The 26,065-nt window shown below is 40.9% G+C and overlaps 1 protein-coding gene across 6 annotated transcripts in view; it reads left to right on the top strand.

Moving 5' to 3' along the window:
- Positions 1-26,065, top strand: part of LOC138758768 (guanine nucleotide-binding protein G(q) subunit alpha-like) — a 98,138-nt gene that overhangs the window by 36,737 nt on the left and 35,336 nt on the right. For 3 of the 6 annotated variants that reach the window (XM_069928134.1, XM_069928139.1, XM_069928135.1), the window contains exon 2: positions 20,066-20,250. In XM_069928134.1, coding sequence (XP_069784235.1) covers positions 20,066-20,250 — 185 coding nt within the window. Of the gene's footprint in view, positions 1-6,879; positions 7,122-16,796; positions 16,969-20,065; positions 20,251-26,065 lie in introns of those variants that run through there. The other 3 variants (XM_069928137.1, XM_069928138.1, XM_069928136.1) reach the window with 3 other exon arrangements.

Raw genomic sequence — 26,065 nt, 5'->3', positions numbered from 1 at the left:
AGTCATTGATTTGTAATGAAGTTTACAACATATTTATAAGAGTTGTAAGTGAATAGTTTGTAGTAAATACAGTGCAACGTTCTTGCATTCTATCCTTGACAAATTTCTCTTACTACTAATATTTGATGCTCTATAAATCCAAGTTTTCACTCTTCTTAAATAGTGGGAGGTATCTATGGCTACTTTCCAATCTGTGGGAACTTTTATAGAAATTGAAAATACATCCATTATCTCCATGTCCACCTGTTTCAAATCCTTGGGATCCAGATCATCAACAGGGAATATATTATCATTTTAATCCTATTATTTCTCTAATACTGTTTTTTTTTTAAAATCTAATGCTGATTTCGTTCAGTTTTTTATACACACTCGGGAGCTTTTTTTTTAGCCCCTCTGCCCTCAAAACAAGGTGCAATAACCAAATAACACTATCTCTTTTAAACAGTGGAAAAATAGGTTATTTTTCTCTTTCAAGTGATTTATAATATAAAATTGAAAGAAAAATTTGCAGATGCTGGATTCTGGAGCAAACATTGAGGTAAACAATTTGAGGCAAGAATTTAGAATGGCAATAAACTAGGGTTTTGATGACACAAAAATTGCAGACTTTGGAATATGGAGCAAGCGATGAGAAGCTGGAGGGGCCTGAGTACAGCTTTGATATTTTCCCTGATGAGCAAATCCCCTCCATCACTTCTGAAACAACAGACGCCCAGAACATTGAGCTACCAGTCCTGCTCTACCTGTAACCAAGTTTTGCTAATGGTCACAATCTCACGTTCCACTTTAAACAATCCCTATGCCATAGGTGCTCTGTGATTAGTAAAGGATTATTTAAGATGGTATCTGGGTGGAAAGAAAAAGTCTGAAAACCACTGTTTTAATCATGCCTAATTGACTCATTATATGCACGGTTTTATCACTCCAAAGGAAATGGACCAAAGACAAATTTACTCAAGCAAAATATTTCAGTAACATTTGGGTCTAGAGCAGTGGTTCTCAACCTTTTTTCACACTCACATACCACCTTAAGCAATCCCTTACTAATCACAGAGTACTTAAGGCATAGGGATTGCTTAAGGTGGAATGTGAGTTTAAGGGGCAGTTTGAAAACCACTGTTCTAAACATTGTGGTCCCCTGAAATGAGGGGACTATATAGTTTAAAAAAAAGAGCTGTAATTTGTACATTGTCAAACCAAAATGTATACAAATAACCTTGAACAAACTCTGGAAAGTGCAGTTGAATTATGTGTAAATTGTTTGATTACACATTTAAAACTGTGGAGAACAGGGGAAATGCAGGAAAAAAACGTCTTTGTCCCAAACATATGGAGGGGACTGTATAATCAGTGATTTAGATTGTGAAGTTAATGGATTTGTAGCCGTTTGCGGATGATATTAAGGTAGCAGGTAGTGTTGAGGAAATAGGGTGGATGCAGAATGATTTTGACAGATTAGGAGAATGGCAGAGAAGTGACAAATGAAATACAATGCCAGAAAACGTAGGGTCATGCACTTCGACAGAAGAAATAAATGGGAAGACGACTTCCTCAATGGGGAGAAAATTGACAATTCCTGAATGGAAAGGGACCTGGGACTCCTCATGCAGAATGCCCTTGAAGGTTGAGTTGGAGGTGAAGAAAGAAAATGCAATTCTAGCATTAATTTCAAGAGGAATAGAATACAAGCAGGGATATAATGTTCAGGCTTTATAAAGCACTGGTGAGACTTCACGGCATATTGTAAGCAGTTTTGGGCTCCTCATTTAAGAAAGGATGTGTTAATGTTAGAGAGGGTTCAGAGGAAGTTCACAAGGATGATTCCATGATTGAAAGGGTTATTTTATGAAGAATATTTGACGGACTTTGGCCTGAACTTGTTGGAATTCAGGAGAATGTGGGGGGGTGGGGGGGGTGGAAGAATCTAATTGAAACATTTGGAATGTTGAAAGGCATGGATAGAGCAAATGAGAAAGGTTGTTTCTCATGGTTGGAGAGTCTAAGATAATAAGACACAACTTCAGGATTGAAGATGGTCTACTTAGAATAGAGATATGGAATTTCTTTAGCTAGAAGGTGGTAAATCTATAAAAATTTGTTTCCACTGGCATGGAGGACAATTCATTGTGTATTTAAGGCAGAGATTGATGGGTTCCTGGTTCGTCAGGGCATCAAACGTTATTAGGAAAAGGCCAGGCAATGGTGTTGAGTTGGAAAATGGATCAGCTCATGACTGAATGGCAGAGCAGACTCACTGGGTTATTGAATACCCTATTTCTTCAATGTCTGATCTTAAATGAGTTCCAAGCCCAACATGATGTTGATTTCTTCTTCTACTGCTATTATGTTTGCCAGTTTCTCTGGCCACGAGTCCTTATCATAGATTGTGGAAACTTTCTGCCATTTCCAGAATCCAACTGGACTCTGATACTTTTGTAGTTAATGCTGTGCTCATAGTTACTGTCTTATTATTTCCCCTTCCCTTTTTAAATTTATTCCCTTTTAAACTTGTAACACTGACATTGTTCTCAAACCTACTAAGAAGGATGGTTTGATGAACTGACCCCCAAGTTGCAAAAGTTGACTATCAGCTCTTGGGCACCTTCACATATGGTCATTGAATATTAGGCTATATACCAATCCACACTGATCTTCATTTCCTCAGGAGTCCTCAACACCACTCCCTCCAGTGTCAGTAGATAATCCTCCATAACTTTTGCCATAACCTATCAGGCACAATGTTTAAAGCAATTAGTTTTAAGGGGTACTGTTATCACTGCACTTGTAAATGGGTAATTTTGTCACTGGTACAAAGAATAGGAAGTAAATGTATACATGTGTAAGCAACAATTTCATTTCTGACGTTTGTGGTTTCCCAGTGTAAGAAAAAAGTGCAGTTAATGGTGTTAATGGTCATTTTATTTCCAGGTCTAGTGTTGTTGATTACACGTGCAATGAGCATCGTGTAATTTCATCCTCATCCTGACCTTTTCTGCTTTGTTGTCTTAATTTTTCTCTTCTTGACCCCGGCCAACCACTCCTCCCAAAAAAGTGGTTGTCGGGTACATAATGAAAATAGTAGATGTACAATTAAAATTGGTTGCAACATTATAAATGATCCCAAAATAAGTCATGAAATTCCAAACAAACCTGATGCTGAACATCAGAAATAGAAAGTGAAAATTGAAGTGCAGATCAGAGCAACTAAATGCAAGGACACGGGTGCAGTGCTAATTTTATTTAGGTGCTGGAGCTGACAAAATGCCTCTCTCTCTCTCTCTCTCTCTCTCTCTCTCTCTCGTATACATGAAATGAGCAAGTACACAAATTGGATGTAACTGATATATAATAAATAAATAAATAGATAGATGGATAAATATATATATATAAGAAATATATCGATTCTAGAGCTCCACAGAAATAGTGATAGTTAAGACATTAACAAGATTATAGTCTATCACTACATTTCAGTGTGTAACTGGTACAATAAAACATATAATCCCTAATTTAATAATATGACAAACTCTCCGAAGTGAGCTAGCTTCCCACCTGATGCCCAGAACACTGCCCATTTTGCAAATTTGTTGTTCTAGTTGAGAGGCACCTTCAGACAGTCCCTTTTGATTTAGAGGTGATTTACTGTAAACAGAGTACAGTTTGTCCATAAATGATTGAAAATGATTAATTCCATGAATTTCTCTCTGGTACTGCGAGTTTTAATCTGTGATTAAGACTGCCAAGACTGGTTGTAGACGCTCACCCCATCACTAGCAAATGCTACAAGGTTCTGTTTCAAGTAAGTCGTCTAACCCATGGTTGCATCAGTTCAATCGATGCTTAGCAATAGTTGCATCTTTCTGATCAGATAATTCAATTATATCTAAAAGCAGAAAATGGGGTCATCTTCCTTATCACTTTTACATTTCAAATAAATTATCAAGCTTAATCCTCAAGCTTGTCGATTCATCAATGAGAACAGAAATTTTGGTTGATGTGCTGACAAATGTTCTTTTTCATGTTAATGGCTATGTGATTAATTATCTCTGTAGCGCTAGTGTGGGAATGCAGTCCAATTCCAATGTCAATACCATTTTTGTTTTGAAGTTCCAGTAAGTGATCAAAGTATGATCTGTCATTCTGAACTCTCTCTCTGCAAAATGAAAAATTGAACTCTCTTGCTCTCCCCTCCCCCTGCCTCCCCATTCCCTGCTCTCTACTCACTCCCCTGAATATTTTCTACTTCACTCATTTAACCACCTTCCTGTAGCATCTGCTTCAAGCTACTTTGGGAGTGATCTAAATCTCAACCCACCAGATGATTTTTTTTTTGCTCTTGAGAACCACCGCTCTCTCCTTTGACTGCCTTCAACATCTCCTGTTCCTCCCTGGCCCGGTGCAGCTGTGGACCTGGCCAGTGTACCCTTCATCATCTGCATGCCCCTCCCCAGTTTTAACCAGAACCAGTGGTCCCTTCAGCGCTGACACCACATACTGATGCTTGGAACTCCACATGTACAGGATGAGTCAAGGAGCTCAGCGTAAACCAGGTCAATTCCTTCCCTCCCTGGGGCTGATGCTCGGCCCTCCCTACCGGGGTTGACTTGATGAGGACGGCAGGGCTGCACGTCGTGGTTCATCATTAGAGAGGGCTGAGAATCCCGCTCCACACCCACACACAGCGGCAAAATTCATCCCCATGGCAATGTGCTGGCGGCGACAGAGCTGGCCCAGCCCCGGCTTCCCCTGTCTGCCTTCCTGCAGGCTGCTACTTCTCCTCTTCCACCCAGCGCTCTCTGTGGGTTGGGCTGCTCCCCGTTTTGACAGAGACCCCCTCGCCCTGCACCCTGACTTGCTAAATGCTTACCCTAAATGAGACATAGATGAGGTGGGGGGGGGGGGGGGAGTGGTTTGCAGCTGCTCAACCTATCGCATCCATGCTTGACAAGGAACTCCCTTGCCTTATTCCACCCCGTCTCCCGGTTCTAGCACCCTGCTAGCAAAATTCTTGGCAAACACATTCAGGTCAACATTTCCTCTCTACTCCATTGACTAAATGTTTTCAATGTCTCCCTCTCTGCTGAAAGACAGAAACCCTTGTGATTACAGAGGTTCCGAAGTGGTCCACTGGGGTGTTTACACCACTGCTTGACCTGAATCTCCTATAGCTCCTCCTCCTCTTCTTCCCCCACCACAGACACTGTTCAACCTGCTGAGTTCCTCCAGCGTTATTTTTTTTTGCGAAAGGCAGAAAATGTTGCAGCTCAGGCATCGTCTGTCGGTGGGGTGGAGAGTGGGTGGGGAAGTGGGAAACAAATCCAATGTTTTGCCTGGTGAACCCTTTGACGGAATATCAAAGGGGAAAACCAGTTGGTTTTGAATGGCAGAGATGGTGGGGGAGGAATGGATATGAGTGAGGGTAGACCAGACAGAGAAAGCACAGCTTTTCCATGGGAATAATTGTAAGAGTCATCTGGTCAGTCGAGAAAATTGTGAAATAATGGCAGTTAGAGCAAGAATTCCAGAAAAAAGAACATGAATAGATGCAAACTGCAGGAGTAAGCCATTCCGACAGTGCTAATGTTAGAAAGACTTGAGCTAATATCAGATGAGATGGATGATATGAAAGCATGAGGTATCTGAAGTTGTAGGTTTTAATATCCAGTCTGAATAGTTGCAACATCTCCAGATAAAAGATGAGATGTTATCCTTCAGGCTTACGGTGGGCCTCATCATTGTACAGGAGGTCACAGATGGATAGGTCAGAGTGAGAGACCAAAGACTGCAAATGCTGAAATCTCGAGCAAAAAATACAGTGCTGGAGGAACTCAATGAATCATGCAACATCCAAGGAGGGGAATGGCTATTTGATATTTTTTGTTTGTGGAAGTGGCTCTTTTAAAACAAAAAAGACGATAATTATTAAATGGAATTGTAGAAACTAGGTAGACAAAGGGAACTTTTACAATGTTAAAAGACATTTGAACATGTACACAGATCGGAAAGGTATGGAGGCAAATGAGCCAAACACTTGCACATTAGATTGGCTTTGGTAGGCACTTGGCATGGCATGGACAAAATGGGCTGAAAGGCCTGTTTCCATGCTGTCTCTGAGTTTTATGAATCTCTGGTGGGGTAATCCATGTCTTGCACGCTACTTTTTTTAGTTTCGTCATTGCATTTGTTTGAAGAACAAAGCACAAAATCTGGGTTAATCTGAGTACGGCAGCCATATCTCATTCACTTACATCATTACCCATATCCAAAGTTACTCTGGAATGCTTAGTTGGACAACTGTGCATGTCATTACAGTAACAAACAAGACTGTTACAATTTGAAAATTACTAACATTCATTAGCCCAAATCGTTCTTGTGAGCATAATCCAAGATGAAGCATAGCTAAATTGATAACAATAGTGAGTTTATCAGATACTTTGTGCGATGTACATATTGTAACGAATTTGTGTTAATCTTTCATTTGATGTTAAACTGTATTTCAAACACATATGTCTCAGTAAATTAGTTATGGTGGACAGGGTCACACATGCAGAGACACCATTGCACTCAGAGAGAGAATTCATTTCGGAGTCACAGAGTCTGGAAGTACCAGATCACAGTGGAACTGAAGATGGCCTTAATTGATTCCAGGACAATGGATGTGTATACAGCATTATGCTGGCAGCTGTGCAATTAAATGAGGTTTTCCTTGAATTACACCTGCTCAGACTTTACGGAGTCATAACCACTTTAACCTCTTGGACAGAGATGAGGTCAGATTTTTTATGGATGAGAAGTGATAATTTGAAAAAAGGTAAAAGGTCATTTACCTTGATTTGTGGTTTGGAGAAATGAAACTGAAGACGTCATATCATATGATTTCAGAGAAACATAACTGAAGATAGCGAGAGAGAGAAAGACATTTTGAAACCATACTGAAGAAATTGACCATCCTGTGAAAGATGCGGGTGAAACAGTAGTCCCTGGAGAGAGAGAGATTCTGTTCTGAAGCAAAACAGGTGTGATTATGTAGTACAGCCCTGCTTTGCCTCTGTCACAACCTGCCTTGGCAGATAAAAGCTGGATAAATTCAGACCTCCCAATCCGCCTTTGACACATTCACACAGGTAGGCGAAGTGCTTAAGAGGTGGATAATATCCAGCTTGAATCCTCTGTGTAAAAGAGGTAAAAGTGTTCAAAAGCCTGATAGCCATTGGAAGGAAACTACTGTTCTTGAACTGGGACTGGTCTTAATGTGGTTTTTGGAAGGCTGTTATTATTTTTGTTTCTATATTGTGTTTCTCTAATTAACGTGTGTTTAAGAAGTAGCCTTTGAATGCAAAAGGTACCATTCTAAAATAATTTGAGGATAGGGAATAATATGGTTTAAAGATGAGATGATAATTGCTTAATTGCAGATGAATAGCTCAAATATACTTTTCATTTACATTAAATGATTGAACCTGAATGATGAAAGAATTTTTTTCTCTAGTCCTTCCCAGTGTCTCAACTGCATTGGACGTGACCTTGAATTTATTTTTACCTAAATGGTAACCTAGATATCTTGTGCTTTTGCTCAGAGTTCCTATGCTTTTCGAGTTCAGGTCGGTTCAATCAATCATTTTAACAGATTAAGTTCATTCTGTGCTTGGAGTTAGTTGCATGTATAGGCATTTCTGCCACTTTTGGAAAAAAAACTTTTATGAATTATAGAAATGCTTTGATGGGAATACATAAACGGATCCGAGAGCCTATTTCACTATTCTGTTAAATTGTGGTTTATTTGCACCAGAATCCCTTCAAGCTATATGCTTCCCGATTTTACTTCTAAATGGGCTAGCTCGTAATTTAAAATTAAGCCATCTTTTGTAACTTTTTTTCGACCTGAAACCACCCAATTGAATTAATTCATGATGTCTTGGTTAGTAGACTGAGTAAATTAAGTGAATATAAACTAATTTTGAAAATTGAAATGTTATTCTTTAAGTCCATTTGAAGATCTTGTGGATATTCTTTTTATCCTGGTTATAGCTTGAGGTATAATGGATTATAGCTTGAGGTTGAAAGAAGATTCACATACCAAGGGAGTGTGATTGACACTTGGCTTTGTTGGGCTGCAGCTCTGCCTTTAAAAGGCAGCTGGCAATGTAATCACTGGGTGTGGCTTGAGCAAGGCCAGCTGCTGATTGGCTGCCCAGATTGGACCCCCTGAGATTCGCTGGCGGTGATTGGTTGATTTGACTGCTATTCCTCCAGCCTATGGCAGTGGACGTGCTGTCTACCCAATTGTAGTATTTGACAGCTGTTTGCTGTGTCGGCTTGCGGAGCAGGCTGCTACACGAACCAACCCCCAGAGCCAGTGATCGGGACATTGTCTTTTGGCGGCCAACCCCTTGCACAATGGGGTTGGGGGAGTAACTGGCTGGTAAATGTCCAAGTGGGCTGGTTTCAGCCGGTCAAGTGTGAAGGTCTCCTTGCTGCCAATGTCCAAATACGCAGGTGGAGCCTTTGTGCTTGACGATGCAATATGGCCCTTCATGAGGCCATTGAAGAGGTGTCAGGTGAATATGCAGTGACAGTCTGCAAAGTTTTTTGGGATAAAGATGTTGGCTTGCCCATGAGCTCTGGACTTAATTGAGGCTAGTGAGCCCAGGCACTCGAGCAGTCGAGACAATGTGGCCGCCAGGAGCTTCCCAAGTCCTCGGAAGCCGCCACTAATTCGCCCAGGATGATTAGGGGCACGCCATAGACTGACCTGGCAGAGGATGCCTCGAGATCCTCTTTGGGGGCAGTGCGGATGCCTAGCAGGAATTTGTCAGCCCAGTTTGGTCCTGTGAGTTGGGCTATCAGAATTGTCTTCAGGTGCCGGTAGAACCTCTCCACCAGCCCGTTGGCCTGCAGGTGGTGTGCTGTCGTGTGGTGGAGTTGAGTGCCCAGGGCATTTGCTAAGACTTTCCATAGGCTAGAAGTAAATTGGGGTCTCCTGTCAGATGTTGTTTGGGGACCCTGAAATGTGTGAGCCAACTGTTCAGTAATGCTCGTGCACATGTCTCCATAGCGATTTCAGTAGGCGGCACCATCTCTAGCCATCTAGTCATCCAGTCGATCATGGTCAACAGATAACGTGCATTTCTGGATATAGGTAGAGGCTCCACAATGTCTCCATATGTGCATGTGGTTGAAATGATGGCTGCTCGAAGGGCTGTGGAGGGGCTTTAATGTGCTCTGGATCTTGGATGCCTGCCACTGAGTACATGTTTTGGCCCACCAAGTGACCTCTTTATGGAGGCCGTCCTAGACGTACCTGTTGGCCACCATTCTTAACTTAGTCCTGATAGCAGGGTGAGCCAAATTGTGGACCGAATTGAAAAATCACCTCCTCCATGCGACAGGAATGACGGGGCGCGATTTACGAGTTGAGGTGTCGCAGAGCAGCATGCGATTACAAGGAGCTATCTGAATGTCCTCTATTTGCAGGCTGGTAAGTGTTGTCCAATACGCCGTTAGAGTTTGCCTGCTACGCATCTACCAGGAGCAATAGTCGATGCCCAAGGTGGGGATCATGTACTGCTAGGATACCCAGACAGGATAGGGCAATGGCAGAGATATGTTCAATATCTGTTGAAAATTCAGATAGGTAGGACAGGTGCTGCTGTTGCCTGGCTGACCACGGGTCTGACACCTTGCTGAAAGTAAAGGTAAGTTGTTTGTGGTTTGGGTAAATTTTGAACTTCCTTCCCTGCAGGAAGTAACAGAAATGCTGAATTGCCAGATATAATGCTAACAGTTACCTATTAAAGGCATTGTACTTGAGCTCTGGTGGCCTAAGATGTTTATTGAAAAAGGCTAGCGGCTGCCACTGTCCCATTAACCAGTTGCTCCAGCACACCCCCGACCGCTGTGCTGGAGGTGTCTACTGTGAGGGCGGTCGAAGCATCTGTCCTTGGATGGACAAGGCGTGTGGCTTTGGCTAGGGAGTCTTTGGTGGCTTGGAAAGCCTCCATTGCCTCCTGTGGTCTATTGAAAGTCTTTACTGGGCCCTGCCATGAGGGGAAGTAGAGGGCTCATGATTCAGGCTGCTGCAGGTATGAAGCGATGATAAAAATTGACCATTCCTGTAATCCCTTTGTGGTCGATGGTTTGGGGAAAGAATGAATAGCATCCACTTTGATGGGTAATGGCCCCATGTTGGTCAGTGCGATGGCCCAGGAAATCAATTGTCTCGTGGCCAAACTGGCACTTGGCTGGATTGATGGCTAAACCAAATTCACTTAGCCTGGAGAACAACAGTCTTAAGTGAGCAGTGTGCTCGGTGCGGGTGTGGCTGGCTATTAAAATGTAATCGAGGTAGACAAAGGCAGTACAGATCCAGGCCCACTGCATCCATCAACCTCTGGAAAGTCTGAGCCACATTTTTCAGCCCGAATGGCATGAGGAAGAATTCAAACAATCCAAAGGGAGTTTTGATGGCAGTTTTGGTTATCATCAGGATGGACTGGGATCTGATAACCCCTGATGAGGTCCACCCGAGAGAATATTCGTGCCCCTTGCAGATTTGAGGTGAAGTCCTGGATAATGGGCCATGGGATACCTGTCAGGCATGGTGGCCTCATTTAAGTAGCAGTGGTCTCTGCATTGCCTCCAACCTCCCGCTGCCTTAGGTACCATATGGAGGGGGGAGGCCCATTGGCTACCTGAGTGCTGCACATTGCCGAGTTCCTTCATCTTTTGAAACCCTTCTCGAGCCAGGTTGAGTTTCTCAGGTGAGGGGAGAGACACCACGCTCTGGTGTGGAGAGGAGGACCCTCCGTAATAATTGATGTCTCACCCTGTGTTTTGGTTCCGCCAAGTTGAAATTGGGCATAGTAATGGAGGGGAATTCCACTAAGTCTTGAGCGAATTTGTTGTCAGCAGTACTCACCGAATGCGGATGGAGATTAGTAAGTTTGGTGTCCTTGAGCAAGAGTGTCTGAAATGTCCGGGCATGTACCAGCGAAAACCCCATAATGTCCACCAGTAGCGAGTTGGCTTTCAGGAAATCACCCAGTAATGGTTGTTGTACGGTCCAAGTGAATTGTCTGTTCCCAAAGCGAGGGGAATTGTATGGGTGCAAACGTCTGAAAGTTGGAGCTGTTTGCTGCTCGAAGCTCAGCCCACCTTACTGCTTCAAAGCTCTAGGCTAAATGGGGGGAGGACGCTGTACTGTGCTCCGTTGTCCACCAAGAAATGTCGGCCCGATAGGGAGTCTTGGATGTGGAGGAGGCTATGCAGTTGGCCAGTCATCTCAGCCATTAACAATGGCCGGCCTTGGCGTTTCCCTGGAACGCACAGGGGGAGTGGCATTGACGGGCCTCATTACTTCACCATTGATGATAGAAACAGAGTACTGCTTCACCAGTGGGGTGCTTCAATCGGATGGTTGGTTGGAGGGTTTCCCAGCTGGGCATTGGCGATGAGGTGTTGTTACCTGTATTCTGCTGCCTGCAAATTCACCATCCAGCTTTCTTGCAATTTCTAGGAACATCTCTGGTAGGACAGGTGCCTAACCTTTTATACGGAATTCCGAAAACTAGCAACCTCCAAAAATTGGTACATTTTTTCAGTAGATGACATCTGCTCATCGAAGATGGAGTTTGGCACCAAACGTGACCCAACACAGCCCTAGCTCAACTCTTGTGTATCCTGTCGCCTTTTGGCGCTTTTAGTGGGCCCGACGGCAGCTCAATGGCCGTCGTCACTACCCATAATCCCCCACACAGCTGAAACTGCTGTACCAGCGCAGGGGAACTGAGAAAGGGGTCATTCTCCTGGTGCTTGTATAGTGGGGGGGAGAGAGAGAGACAGCAACACAACTCAGACAGGCAAGGGGGAGAGACGGCATTGCAATTCTGGTGGATGAGGGGACTACTGCATTGTGACTCGAGTGGGCAAGGTGAGGGAGAGATGGCAGTGCGATTTTGGGTAGGCAAGGGGGGGGCAAGATGACAGTACGACTGGCGGGCAAAGGGGAGAGACAGCAGCACGACTTGGGCGGGCAATGGGGAGAAACAGCAGCGCGACTTGGCCAAGCGATGGGGGATAGATGGCAGAGCAACTGGGGCGGGCTCAGGTGTCTGACACCTGTACTAGAAAAACTGTGGTGACCTCTGGTGATAATGCATCACTGTATCCATGCTCAATGTTGTTGATCTCTACAGCATAGTCACACATTCTACTCTCAATTGGCTTTTCAGTTGTTCAGCTAATTAAGGTTAAAATTATTTTGGTTCTGTGGTTCTGCCAAGCTGCCTGTCTCCCCTTTGGCAAGCCTTGCTGTACTAACATTGGCTTTGCATTATCTCTACTGTTAAGGACACTCCCCTTGGGTAAAGTCTTTCATTATTGAGCCATGAGTTTCTGCTAATAAAAGCCATGATTATTGTTTGACCACATCTCCTTGTCTACTTCATCAACTGGCACTTCAGGTTCCAAACTGTCTTTTGCAAACATTTCTCTGTTTTCCTATACGGTTGCCTCCAAATCCCTGTAATTCAGTCTGTGATGCTTTGTTGTTTTTGATCTTGATGTTTCCTCTGACCAAAGGTGATGCAAAACATGACATTAAATAGGAAAGTGCAAACACTGATTGTAGTGCAATGCACAAAAGTACTGGAGAAACTCAGTGGGTCACATAGTATCTTTAGGAAGTGGGCCTGTGAAGGAGATTAAAAGTTCTGATTTAGATAATAAGTCTAGAACATTAATTTAAAATTGTAATTCTTATTTCCATCTGTGCAGATGTGTATATTTAATTGGTAGATCGATTAAGAGGCTTTCTGTGTATGTTTTTATACTTGTATATCCCTGCATTGCTTTTTATCAGTCAAAAGCATTTGACTATTCTGTTAAAACTAACCTTTAGAAGCACATTGGTTGACAATTACTGAGGCATTAACCAGCTTAGACAGGTTATTACTTGGAATGGAAAATACAACATAATTATAAAATTGCAAGGAAACCTGATGTGTCGGACTTGAAATTAACACTTGACGCATCTAATATTAGATCACCAAATGGAGTAGTGTCAGCCTCTTAGAATGGGGTATGCTTATATTCAAGAAGTTTATTTTGCTTTGATAGAAAACAATATTACCTGAAATTTCAGTAAAATTTCAAGATAGAAAGTTTTTTTCTATTGCAATTAATATTGAATGTAGAAATATGTGCAATATATACAACAGGACTGATTATGCTTTAGCTTCAAGATTCAATTTATTGTCATAATAATGTGTCATACCACATGAAATTTCTTTTTGCCTGCTGTAAGGCAGACAGATTTTCCACTAGTAGGAATTGCCTAATCGCCTCTTACAGACTTAGAGAGAGAGAGAGAGAGAGAGAAGCAAAAGAGAGTCCCCCCAGAATCACTGAGTGCCTGTAGATTGTCTTCCAGCACTTCAGCAGCCCCTGCAGCCACACAGTCCAGTCCACATCAATGGTAAACTGAGTTCCAGGTCCGAACTTCCAACACAGTCAAGGACCCTCCTTCACCCTTGGCACCTCTTCGCATCCCGGTTCCAATACCTGGTATCCCTCCAGCCAGTTTGAGCCAGTCTCCAGCAGTCCAGAGCCCAGCATGAGTCTCCAACCAGCAGTCTCTAGCAGCCCACAGTTTCCATAGGTTCCTCGCCTTGAGTCGCTAGAAGCCTGCCACATGCATTGGTCCCTCAGATGCAGAGCCTCCCTTACTGGTTCGCCACCATGGTACCGTCCTCGCGGGTCGTCTCTTCTTCTTCTCCCTCTCAGATGGTGCGTGATCTTCTCGTCCTCTGGTGCCTTGCTCAAGTCCTCCAGTTCCCTGGAGTCTGCAGCCTCTCATGGCGCCATCCTGGGGAAGACCCGCGATCGCAGGATTTTAACTAAAACACTGTTGGCTCCTTCAATGGGCCTGGCATGTAAATTGTAAAATTACAGTATCTTGGCTATCTCAGTGAGGGTTCAATGAGGATTTCAAATCATTGCCATGTTGAAATGTGGAATCATATTTGGAAGTATATTTTGACCTTAAATTTGGAGTACTGCAGTCACATTATTTCAGGCAAAGTATAAGTAATGACCTGTAATTGCTATTGATGGTTGGAAGTCAAGTGACTTGAGACAATCAAAAATAGTACTTTGCAGAAACGAAACTAACTTTCCAGACAAAATGTGTACATTGACCCCAATATACCAAATGAGCCCAGTCAGATCATTTGGAAATTATCTTGACGAAATTGTATGGTAAAATCCTTATTACCTGGAATTCAATCAACTGAAATTCAAACAACCAGCTGATACAATTGAGGAAAAAAATTAATTTTCAAATAAGTAAGGCTAGGCAAATTGACCCCATGGGGGGTGGGGGGGGGGCGGGTGGGTGGGGCACTGAAACTGCTTTGGATATACGCAGGTTTACCCCACTGAACAGGCAATGCCCCTCAATGTGTATGCATTTCGCTGTTGCCATTTTGGTGGAGGTGAGTTGATAGCACTAAGGACCTGACCGGGACACTGGCGTGGAGGTGTGTTGGATTGCACTGAGGGCCTGACCAGGACACCAAGATGAACAGGGAAGGTGGGGGGGGGGGGGGGGCCAAGGGACATCTCATTAAACGTTTGGACCAGATCACTATATCTGAATCTCATTCAACGCCAATTTGAGAACGGGGTAAAGAAATGCTTTAAAGACACTTTTAGCATGAGGATGAAATAAACACCCCATATCCAGTTCACATATCAATGAAGGTTGGTTTGAATGAACAATGGGGAATGACATAAAAGTCCAATTCCAAGATCCTGAGAATTCTGGTTAGAGTAGCCTCAGTGTGTAAATGTCATTGCTAGGGGCATGAACCCCTATGATTGCTGGGGAGGGAAAATTCCAGGGAATTTGGACTGGGAGGTCCCGGCTTCCTGGGAATTTTACCCGGGTCCAAGTAGGGTCAGCGACCGGAGTTAGAATTTAAATTTAAATTTTGTAAGTCATGGAAATTTCTTGATTAAAGTGAATTTTACATAATTAAAGACAACAATTTTTTAAAAATCACTTTATATTTTGCACTGTCTTTTATCTTTTAAACAGTGTATTCTTCATGCAGGTGTTTTAGTTGGCATTGGTTGAGTGAGCCTCAGTCAACCAGAAAATTTGCATTTCCGGCATCTGCAATCTCATTAGATAGCAGATAATGGGGATTTTACCTTATTAATTTATTCCGTAGGGTATCAAGATCACAATTTGCTTCACAGCTTGTTAACATTTTATTAAGTAATCTTTAAGATGTGGTAAACAGAAAAATTATTAATTGGAACAATGGGTCAAAGAGAATCCAAATAATTATGAAAGAGCCTGCAGCTTCATAAGGGCCGATGTACAATTGCATCCAAATTACATTTGGAACTTAAATAGTTGTATTTTGTTGGAGGTGCAAAAATGGATTCCTCTAGTATGACTTGCTGTTCAAGTCATTGCATAGTGCAAACTTGTATTTGCTGTGTTACAAAGCAAATTTGACACAAAGTTAAATAGTGATTTCAAATCCAAGTATTCTTTTACCAATGTGATAAGTTAATTATTACCAGCCAACCTCACTGGGACTAAAAGTTAGCTATTGAAAGTAAGGAGACTTGTTAAAGATTTGACTCATGAGAATTACTTTTAAAATATTTAAAATGTTTTGAATTTTAAATTTATTTCAATTAAAAATAGTTTTGGACCTACAGCACTGTAACAGGCCAATTCGGCCCTACGAGTCCATGCCTCACAATTTATTCCCCATTAACCTACCCTCCAGTAGATTTTTGAAGGGTGGGATGAAACCAGAGCCCTCAGAGAAAACCCATGCAGACATGGGGAAAACGTACAAACTACTTACAAACAGCATGGGATTTGAACCCAGGTTCGGTCCCAATCGCTGGTGTTGTAAAGGCATTGCACTAACCACGCTGGTGCTGTAAAGGCGTTGCACTAACCACTACGCCAACCGTGCCGCAAATAAATGCATCTTTTCTGTCAAAAATTCTGATGCATGTTGATGAGAAAAATATAACCTGGTAATGGGATTTAAACATCTGTTGACCCAATTCAAGTTTATTATTATCTGACTATACATATACAACCAGATGAAACGGTAATTTCTAGGTTAGACCATAGTGTGCACACAAACAGTATGGAGCATGTGAACATAAATATATAATATATAAATATTTTGCAATGATTTATTCAGTTACATGATACTATTCATCAATCTCACAGCCTGTAGGAAGAAACTATTTCCCAGCCTGGCAGTCCTGATTTTGATGCTCCTATACCACCTCCTGATGGTAGAACAGTATATCCTCTTTCACACTTGCAAGTGGCCCCAGGAATTAATGGCCACTCGGCCGAAAAAGGGTCTTGTGTGAAATGAAAATCTTCTGAATGCTGGCGTCAGATGACATCATCTCCTGCCGGGGATTGACTGTGAAGTTTAAAACCTTGCAGTCTTGCTTCTAAGTAATTTTGTGCCTGTCCCTTTAATAATAAGTATTGTTTGTGGTGTTACCATAGTTCTATGATGTAATATCTGTAGATTTGGAGCTTGTTTTTTCATTCTTCGAAGAACCATGAAAGCTTGAAATACTTTTCTTTGAATTCGTCTTAATCGTCTTATCATTTTGTATCGTTATGTCTTTAAATATAGCCAAATGCTTTGTTTATTCATTGTTGTGAAAATCTTGATGCAGTTATGCAAAATATTTATCCATTTCTGTCAATGAATTAAAGCTCCATAAATCTGCATCTACAGAGTTTGGTTTGTTGAATTGATGATAGTAATTCGGAATATCGTCCTTGCGTTTCTTTGAAGATGTCATGTTTTGAAATTGGGAAATACTAGAAAATGGAAAGTGTCGTCTATATTGACTGCCTCAACCCCTAGGACAATGCCCAGCGTCTGCAGACACTGGCATTGCAATCAGGCAAGTATATTCTGGGATAGAAATGACCCAAGTTTTTGCACGAGTGGAGGAATGTGAAGGAAGAAAAGATTAAAATTAAGGTATAAACTTTGCTGTGACAAAGTCGCAGTGGGCGAGAGAGCGCGGAAATAAATAGTAATAGCGGACAATTTTTTTAAAGCGTGTGAAAGTTGGTAGCGCTATGGCGCACAATTTATAAAGACTAGGGGGGGGGAGCGATGGCGGACCTGACCTCCCAGTATGCCATCTGGCAAAGAAACCCCTCCAAGAGTGCTCCATGCATGCAGCCGAGCATAAAGCCTTTCTCTGCCTCATGGCATTCTGTGAGGGCAGGTCCGCCATCACTTTTCCCCCTTCAGCATTTATAAATCGTGTGCAATAGCGCTACCAACTTTCCCACTCTGTACAAATTGTATGCGGTAGCACTACCAACTTTCTCACGCTGTATAATTTGTGCACGATAGCACTCCCAATTTCCCATGCTGTTTAAAAATTGTCCGCTATTGCTATTTATTGCTTGCATTTTTTCACGATTCCTTATGAAGGTTATTTAGATCGACACAACAACTGGAGATGAAGGCCTCATACTGTGCTGTACATAAAGATTATAAAAATTATGTTATCATTAATTTTGTTCAAATACAAGATCATAATACATTGATCAGGATTTAGGGCAGATCCACCATTGCTTGATGCGTCATGACATCACCGGTAGAAGGTAGAGCAGTCCTAACCCCAGGCGAAGTGAGAACATGTGCAGTGTCCCAGTTAAAAGTGGTCAAGTTTGAACAGCAAAAACTCCATTCCTATCCCAGGACACTGAATGGCCTATTTAGTGGGACGTAAGTGTAAAAGGGGCTTATGTCAAAGATATGTGTGCTAGATCAAAAGGATTCTCAATAATTCTTTGAGCCCTACTTAAGCAATGCTCCAGATGAATGATCTAGTGCAGGGGTGTCAAACTCAAATTCACGGAGGGCCAAAATTAAAAACTTGGACTAAGTCGAGGGCCGAACTAAATATTTATTGAAAATTTTCAACAACATCTGCATGTTTTCTCTTCTTTCAACATATGTAATGTTAAACTTTTTCTTATTAAAATAAATGTTTAATAATAGTTTTGGATAAAGTCTTTCCAGAAGCATTAACAAATGAGAAATAAAATATTCAATAAATAATATTTCTCTATAGAGGATTTGTCAGATGTTGCTAGTGTGCTGTTGAATAGTAAAATCTGAGGGCTATTGAGAATGTGGGAGAATAACATGATTCCTGAAAGAATCAAATGGGCATGAACTCTAGCAGGGTTATTTGCCATGCCCTTTTTCCATTGGTACAGATATCCTTTGATTTACACACTTTTCAAGTTTTATGCCTAATGAGCTTGTATCCAGGTGCAGGACCATTTTTAACCAGGAATATATTTATCACTGTGACATGAAACTATTGGAAGATCGTTTTATCCTGAGATTAAAGTTCATAATACTTACTCAGGCCTGTGTGCGGGAGGGCGGGGGTTTGCGGGCGATCGGGTTGGACAATGCCAGTGCGGGGGCATCGGCTCTCGCTGCAGGGCGGCATCTCAGCGGATCAACAGCCCCGTCACCGTGAGTCGCGGGTCGGCCTGCGGCAGGGAGGGGGAGTGGGCAACGTTCCTGGCGAGGTCAGACCCAAGGCCTCCGGTTCCGGGCACTGGGAAGCGGCCTTGGCTTCCCCTGACACCAGCCAGGCCCTAAAACCAGAGTTCACGGTGAGACCCTACAACGTAAACAGAGGAGGTGGGGGGGATTAGCGGGCTGACGCCAATGCATTCTGGGATTTGTTGTATTACTGTGCATGCGCTATACTGGCGCGGCGGCCAGCGGGCCACCTCTAATACATTTTTGAAATGATCTTGTGGGCCAAATATAATTATATCGGCCCGCGGGCCAGAGTTTGACATGTGTGATCTAGTGTAAAGGGGGACCTTAAGTAATCTTGTCGTCCATTTTGATGATCCTCTTGCAATGATGTAACCAGATAGGGCACACTCGATTGTGCTCCTGTCAAAGGTTGTCAAGATGGAAGCTGCTTGCCTTGCCCTCCTCAGCCTCCTTAGGAAGTGCAGGTGTTGCTGCATCTTCCTGACTAATGGGAGGAGGTTGGTCCAGACCATACCATTTGATACAACTAACAAAAACAGATAGCATGCTTACACATTTGACAAATCTACTTAAAAGTGAACATATTCAGTTGTCTTTAATGTGCTTTTAGCCTAACTAACCATTAAAAGAAATCTTTTAAAACAATTATAAGTTTTATTACTGCAGTTGAGTGGTGATTTAAAGATTTTGACCCCCCCCAAATCCCCATCCCATCAAAATGGATAGGTATATGATCCCTCTGCCCCACTTTCCTAAAATTAACTGAGCTTTTTGTTCTTGGTAAAGTTGAGAGCAAGATTGTTCTGGCACCATTCAACCATATTTTCGATCTCCATCCTGCGTTCTGATTCTTCATTTCCAGCAATTCAGCCATCTGCAATTCATCAGTGAATTTGTAGATTGAGTTGGAGCCAAACTTGGCTACACAGGGAGTAGAGTAGAGGATGAAGTATGCAGCATTGGGGTGCCCTGTGGATGGTCAGTGTGATGTTACTGAATCATACTGATTGGAGTCTGCTGATGAGGAATTCGAAGATCAAATTGCAGAGGGATGAACAGAGTTAATTTGGTCAAGTGTTTTTCTGGTGTGATGGTATTTCATGCCCAGCTGCAGTCAATTTACAAGAGCATGACGGTAGGTGACGTATGTTGGATGCTTTATAATATGCAATGCTCATATTTTCTCCACTTTTTCTTGCACTCTGGTAACTGAGTATTTATCATTTATCCATATTTTCTATTTATTATCTTTTAATTTAATGTATACTTTTTTTGAAGTACCTATTCGGTTGCATCATGTAAGAATTTTGATACATGTACATCGTACAATGTACATGACAATAAACTCATTATCGTTACCTTTGTGACACTTTCATAAAGTGATAACAAATACGTAATTAAATATTTAAACTTTCACCTGCTTGCATTGACCTTGTGGAATTGTTCTTTTATAGGTACTGGGGAAAGTGGCAAGAGCACATTTATCAAACAAATGCGGATCATTCATGGAAGTGGGTATTCTGATGAAGACAAACGAGGCTTTACAAAGTTAGTCTACCAAAATATATTCACTGCCATGCAGTCGATGATCAGAGCCATGGAAACGCTTAAAATCCAGTACAAGTATGAGCAAAACAAGGTAACTTTAAACTGAGTGTAATAACTTTTATTGTTACAATAATGCACACAGGTAAAACTAAGTTCCATTCTTTGCCATTTAAAGAAAAATCAGAACTTTGGACTTGTTTTTATCCAATAATCCAATTTTATTTAAAAAATGCCTCTTTTGTTTGTGTCAGAGACCAGTTGAACCCTTAAGTTGGCTCTACTGTTTAATAAGACCATCACTGACCTGAATGTAACTGTAGCTTTGAATTCCTGTCCATCCTTATCAAGAACCTCTAATATTAACTTAAAAACTTCTGACTCTGCTTCCACCACCCTTTAGGAAAAAAAGTTCCAAAGATCCTATGGGGGCGGGGGGGAATTCTTATCCCTATCTGAAATTAACAGCCCCAAATTTTCAAATTATGATCCTTTATTTTAGATTCTTCCATGAGAGGAAATATGCTCTCACCATTGCCTGATATAACTAAAACATAATATTATATTGTATTCTTTTAGAAAGACATGATACAATTTTAGTGTTTTTAATTACAAACTGTATGATAAGCCTTTGGTGAATCACACATTAGACTATCCTACTGAGCTAATACTGTATATTCTGTATATTTCAATGTACAAGTCGACCAGCAGATGTCATGTCCCCATTTTCAGCCTAATTTTAATGGTTTTATCATATATCAGGCATATGAGTCAATCCCCCAAAAATCGTGATGACTGAGTTGTGCATTAGCTGAGGGTGGTTGTTATCAAGGAGGCTTCAGCAAAATGATGAAAGTTTAAAGCGAGTTTTAAGTTTAAAGTAATGGAAATGGCTAAGAAATTCAGCCACTGAGCCTCTGGAAGAAAATTTGATGTGTGAGAGGTGGGTAAGAGATTAGAGAAAGAAAAATACCAAAAAGACCATGTTCATTGCTGAGAGGAATCATTTGTTGGCCAGAGCTGGAGCTTGGGTACGTGAACAGAGGCATAGTCATGAGAAATAAAGTAAGAGAATTTGCACTGAAGTGGGCAAAGTTGCACCCAGAATGCAGTAAAGATTTTGAAGCTACAGTCGGCTGGTGCAACCGTTTCATTTACAGGAAAAATCTGGTATTACGACCCAAAACAAATATTGCTCAAAAGCTATTAAAAGATCTTGATCATAAAGTTGTAAGTTTCACCAGTGTATTATATGGAACTGGCAGAAACACCTATTTGTATTGGCAAATATTGGAAACACGGACGAAACCCCCATGAATTTTGACATGAGAGGCCTTAGAATAGTGGAATGGAAAGGTGTGAAAACTGTACAAGCCAGAACTACAGGCCATGAAAGGAGTAGGTTTACGTTGGTGTTGTTGTGCATGGCCAATGGGATGAAATTAAGACTCGTGGTAATCTTCAAGCGCAAACATAAACCCAAAGTAAAATTCCCAGCCGTATTTTTGTACATTTTCATAAAAAAGAATGGATGAAAATAGTGTAAATCTATGGATAGACAATGTGTGGAACAGGTGGCTTAAGTGAGGAATGGAGTTTGCTGGTCTGGGATATGTTTCATAGCCACTTAACTAAGACTAAAAGTAGATTAGTACTAAATAATACTTACATGGCGGTTATCCCAGGTGGTTTGGCGTCTCTATTGCAACCTCACGATATCAAGCCATTCAAAGACCATATGTGCTTGAAGAATGAAATACGTGGATGTCAAATGCAGAAAAATTGTTCACAAAGGGTGGGGGCGATACGTGCTGCATCACTTGATGTCCTGTGTGACTTTGTGCTCAAAGCATGGGACAAAGTTAAAGTAGAGTCTGTAATAAAATCATTTAAAAAATGCAGTATCTCTTGTGCAGTTGATGGTATGGAAGATGATTTATTGTGGGACACTGACTATTGTGTGAAGCTGACTCTTCAGATGCAGACTGGGACCCATATGATGACATGGATGTGACATGTGAAAGTATATCAGACATATGTCGACCCCCCTCCCGCTCCAATTTTTGAGTGATTTTCTGTCATCACTTTGACATGAACTTTACTGTTAAGAACAAGCTCAAATTCCACTTTTGCTAAATTGCAATACTTCCTGCATGTCTTGTATGGTAACTATATACATCTGGCATTGTTTTCTGCTCAACCTCTAATACAAATGTTATTATTGCCATATCAGTGTACTCTTGTCAGAATTACTCTTTAAGTTTGAAGAGCCTTCTGGTAGATTATTTTAGTTTTTTTTCAGTTTATTTATAGTCCTCTATAATAATTTCTGATTATTTCAGAATAAGGCAAGGATATGTGGATCATGGCTGATTGGGCAGAGGACTTGGTTCCACCTACCTGTCTTTTCACTATAACCATTAATTCCCCTCCTGAGCAAAAATCTATCAATGTATTTATTGAAGCAGCCTCTATTGTTTCTTTGGGCAGTGAATTCCACAGATTTCTTACACAAGGAAAATAATTTTGTATTGTTACAAATTAATCATATGAATGAATTTATTTCCCACTCTTACTTCCTACTTTTAAAACATTTTAGTTTTGGATCTGAAACAATAGGATTATCAGATGACACTTGGTGTCCAATCCTTCTCAGTCCATTTATTAGAAGGAAAAGCGTGATGCCAGAAAGATCAGTAATAAGCCACAGAAAAAAAGGACAAAGAGCAAACATTCAAGTGGTGTGAAATACCAGTCAAGTAAGAGCTTGGTGCATTGGAGCAACAGTAATCCACATAATTGGAGTGTGTGGATATGTTTCATTATCAACAAGCCTTGCAAATACCAACAAGACAGTGAGTCACTTGCCAACAATACCCAACTCTTACAGTCGCAGTACTTGGATTTAACCCAGGATATTGAATGGGGATTTGAGAATAGTAATGCTGTTCAATGTGTAGGAATAGGTTATATTTTTGTTCTTTGTCAGCCGTTTGTGTAGCCTAGATGCAACTTTTCACAATCAGAGTAAATTAGATGATAACCGCTGTATATGGGCATAGACTGCTTTATTCAGAGGTTGAAAAATGAAGTTAATCACAGTGATCAGCAATCAATAACCTCCTGCCATTTAATAAAAGGAAGTTGATTGATGAAGCAGCTCAAGATGGTTGCACCTGAAGAACTCTGCAGCCATGTGCTATGGCTGAGATAATTGTCCTGTAATTACCATGCTGATTGCTTAAAAACTGCTGAATATTTTTCAATAAAAATATTTAGGGTGCTTAGCTGCCCTATTGTTAAAGGCAGATTCATGCTCTGTTTAAAAGAAAACATTTCATAAGCCTGAAACATGCTGAGATGGGCTTGCCACGAAAGTATGTCATTGTTCAGCACTTGCATTATCCTCATCTGTAAAGGTGAGTTTGCATCTCATTATGAATGCATCTGCTTGTCAAAACCCATTCCATTTTAAAAATTATTAACAAAAATTTGCACATAGTTTAAACAATTTTAAAATAAATTAAAACATAAAAAATATCTCTAGCCTCACTGTTAGTTTTCCTTGTAATCATAAAGATGAATGGGTTCAGAGATTTTTGCCAAATATATCAATGATTTCAGATTTATTGTTAGAGTACATACAGTACATGGCATCACATATAACCCTGAGATTCCTTTTTCTTTGGCGAGGCAAAATTACCACTAAGTAGTAGTGCAAGAGAAAATAAACTGAACACAGAGGATACATGTAAGCAGATAATGAATGTAAACTGTGCAATATGGAGAGAATTTTTTTAAAAAATCAGTCAAGTGCACGAGTAAAAAGTCCTTAAATGAGTCCCTGATTGAGTTTGTTGTTGAGTCTGATGGTGGAGGGGTGGTGGAGGTTCCTGAAACTGGTGGTGTGAGTCTTGTGGCACTGATACCTCTTTCCTGTTGGCAGCAGCAAGGATAGAGCATGTGCTGGGTGGTGTGGATGTGCATGTAGATTCTCAGTTGTAAATGATAAGAAATTCCTTCAAAAATGAGCCTTTTTGCTGGACTCAAAGTGAAATTTATCAGGGAGGAACTGGAAAATCAAACCTAACTGTCAGCAAATATAGGACTTGTATGTTTGTGCAGAAATCCGAGATGGCCCTGTTTCCACGCCATAAATTGTTATATGGTTACATGATGGTTACATGATGGTATATGCTGGCAAAATCTAACCAGACACATTTGCTTTAAGCCAATAGAATGGTTAAAGGATAATCCAGAATTCCAAAGTAAACAATGATTTTCCATCATTCTTTTTATTTTTATTAAATTTTAAGGTATCTGTAAATTCCTCTCCAAGTTTAGCATATTCCTTCAAGTCTCATGTCATTTATGGTTTTGGTCATTATGGAAAGCAGTGCATTTGGGAATTAGGGAATGATGGCACATTTAATGTTTAAAGTCCTAATGTCACTTAACTATTGGTAAAATGTATCATTTATTTTTAATATACTATCCCATGATTTTTAATTCCTCCTTCATGGGGTAATTTAGAGTTACCAATGAACCTGCCAACTGCCACATCTTTGGCAATGGGAAGAAACTGGAGTATGGGGAGGGGGTGGTTGAAGGGAGGGAAAGGGAAGGAAAACCCTGATTTTGTAGGAAATAAATATGCAAATTTCACACTGTACTGGGGTTGGTATCGAGACTAGCTGAAGAGATACCAATTTGACTACTATGCCGTTTTGCCTTTCTACAGAGAACAATGGCAAAATAGTTAGGTTATCAGATTTGTATCTAAAGACCTGATTAGTTAAGTGCTTGAGAATAAATCTCACCACAACATACAGGCGATTTAAATTCAACTAATTAAGTAAACCAGGATTAAAAATAAGGGCCTCAGTCACTCACTTTGTCGCTACTGTATTGAAACTAAAACAAATTTGGTTCAATTTAGGGAAGAAACCATGGATCACCAACAATACACTTATCTTTTTATTACCTTCTGGTAAGGCAGAGCAAAAAACTCAGTGTAGGGCCAGTTATGGAGTGACAATTATTACAAACTAACAAACCTTATTAGTACTTACAAAGGAACAGCAATGGAAAATTCACCAGACAATGATAAATGTGAAATAATAGGTCATTAATAGTTTAATGAAAACTAACATTTCTTACTTAACTCTAAGCTTAACCCCACTATGTGCAAATGTACTTGTGTGAGCATGTGTGGTCAAATTTCAAACCATTACATTTTAATTTCAAATCTTGAGAATTCCATACCTGATATATTAACTTTATTTGCCCAATTTAGTCCATTCTCAGGCTTTAAAATAATTTTGCCTAAAAGTGAACTACCATATATTTTAGTGTATAAGTCAAGTCATGAAACCCCAAACAAAATCTGTTAAAAATGAGGGGTGACTTATACGCCAGATTTACTTTTGAGACCTTCAATTCAGCTCAAAATCCAATCCGCGCTGATCCGGTGTATAAGTTGACCGTTGATAAACTAAAAAAAATCCAACTGCAACAGATTTTCATTGAGATTTTTATTGAAAGCAACAATGCAATTAACACGCTTCAAAATCGCTATCATTGTCTGAAAACAACATATTTAGAACCTTTCAAAATCCCTCTCATTATCATCATCTGAAGCAAAGATGGCAGCGAGCTCATCCATACTCTCACTGTTTAAGCAGTCATCATATGGGACCCAGTCTGTATTTGAAGTTGTTTCAGCTTCGACATCAGTGTCCCACAATAAATCATCTTCCTCGCCATCAATGGCACAAAAGCTACCACATTTTTAAAATGATTTTAGCACAGTCTCCTTATTAACTTTGTCCCATACCTTGAGCACGAAGTTCCACAGCACATCAAGTGATGCAGCACACATTGCCTGCACTCGACATCCATGTCTTCCA

Source organism: Narcine bancroftii, chromosome 3 (genome assembly GCF_036971445.1).
Source record: "Narcine bancroftii isolate sNarBan1 chromosome 3, sNarBan1.hap1, whole genome shotgun sequence".
In the NCBI taxonomy this organism is placed as follows: Eukaryota; Metazoa; Chordata; class Chondrichthyes; order Torpediniformes; family Narcinidae; genus Narcine; species Narcine bancroftii.
Note: the sequence above shows the minus strand (reverse complement) of the source record. Positions and strands in the feature narration are given on the sequence as shown.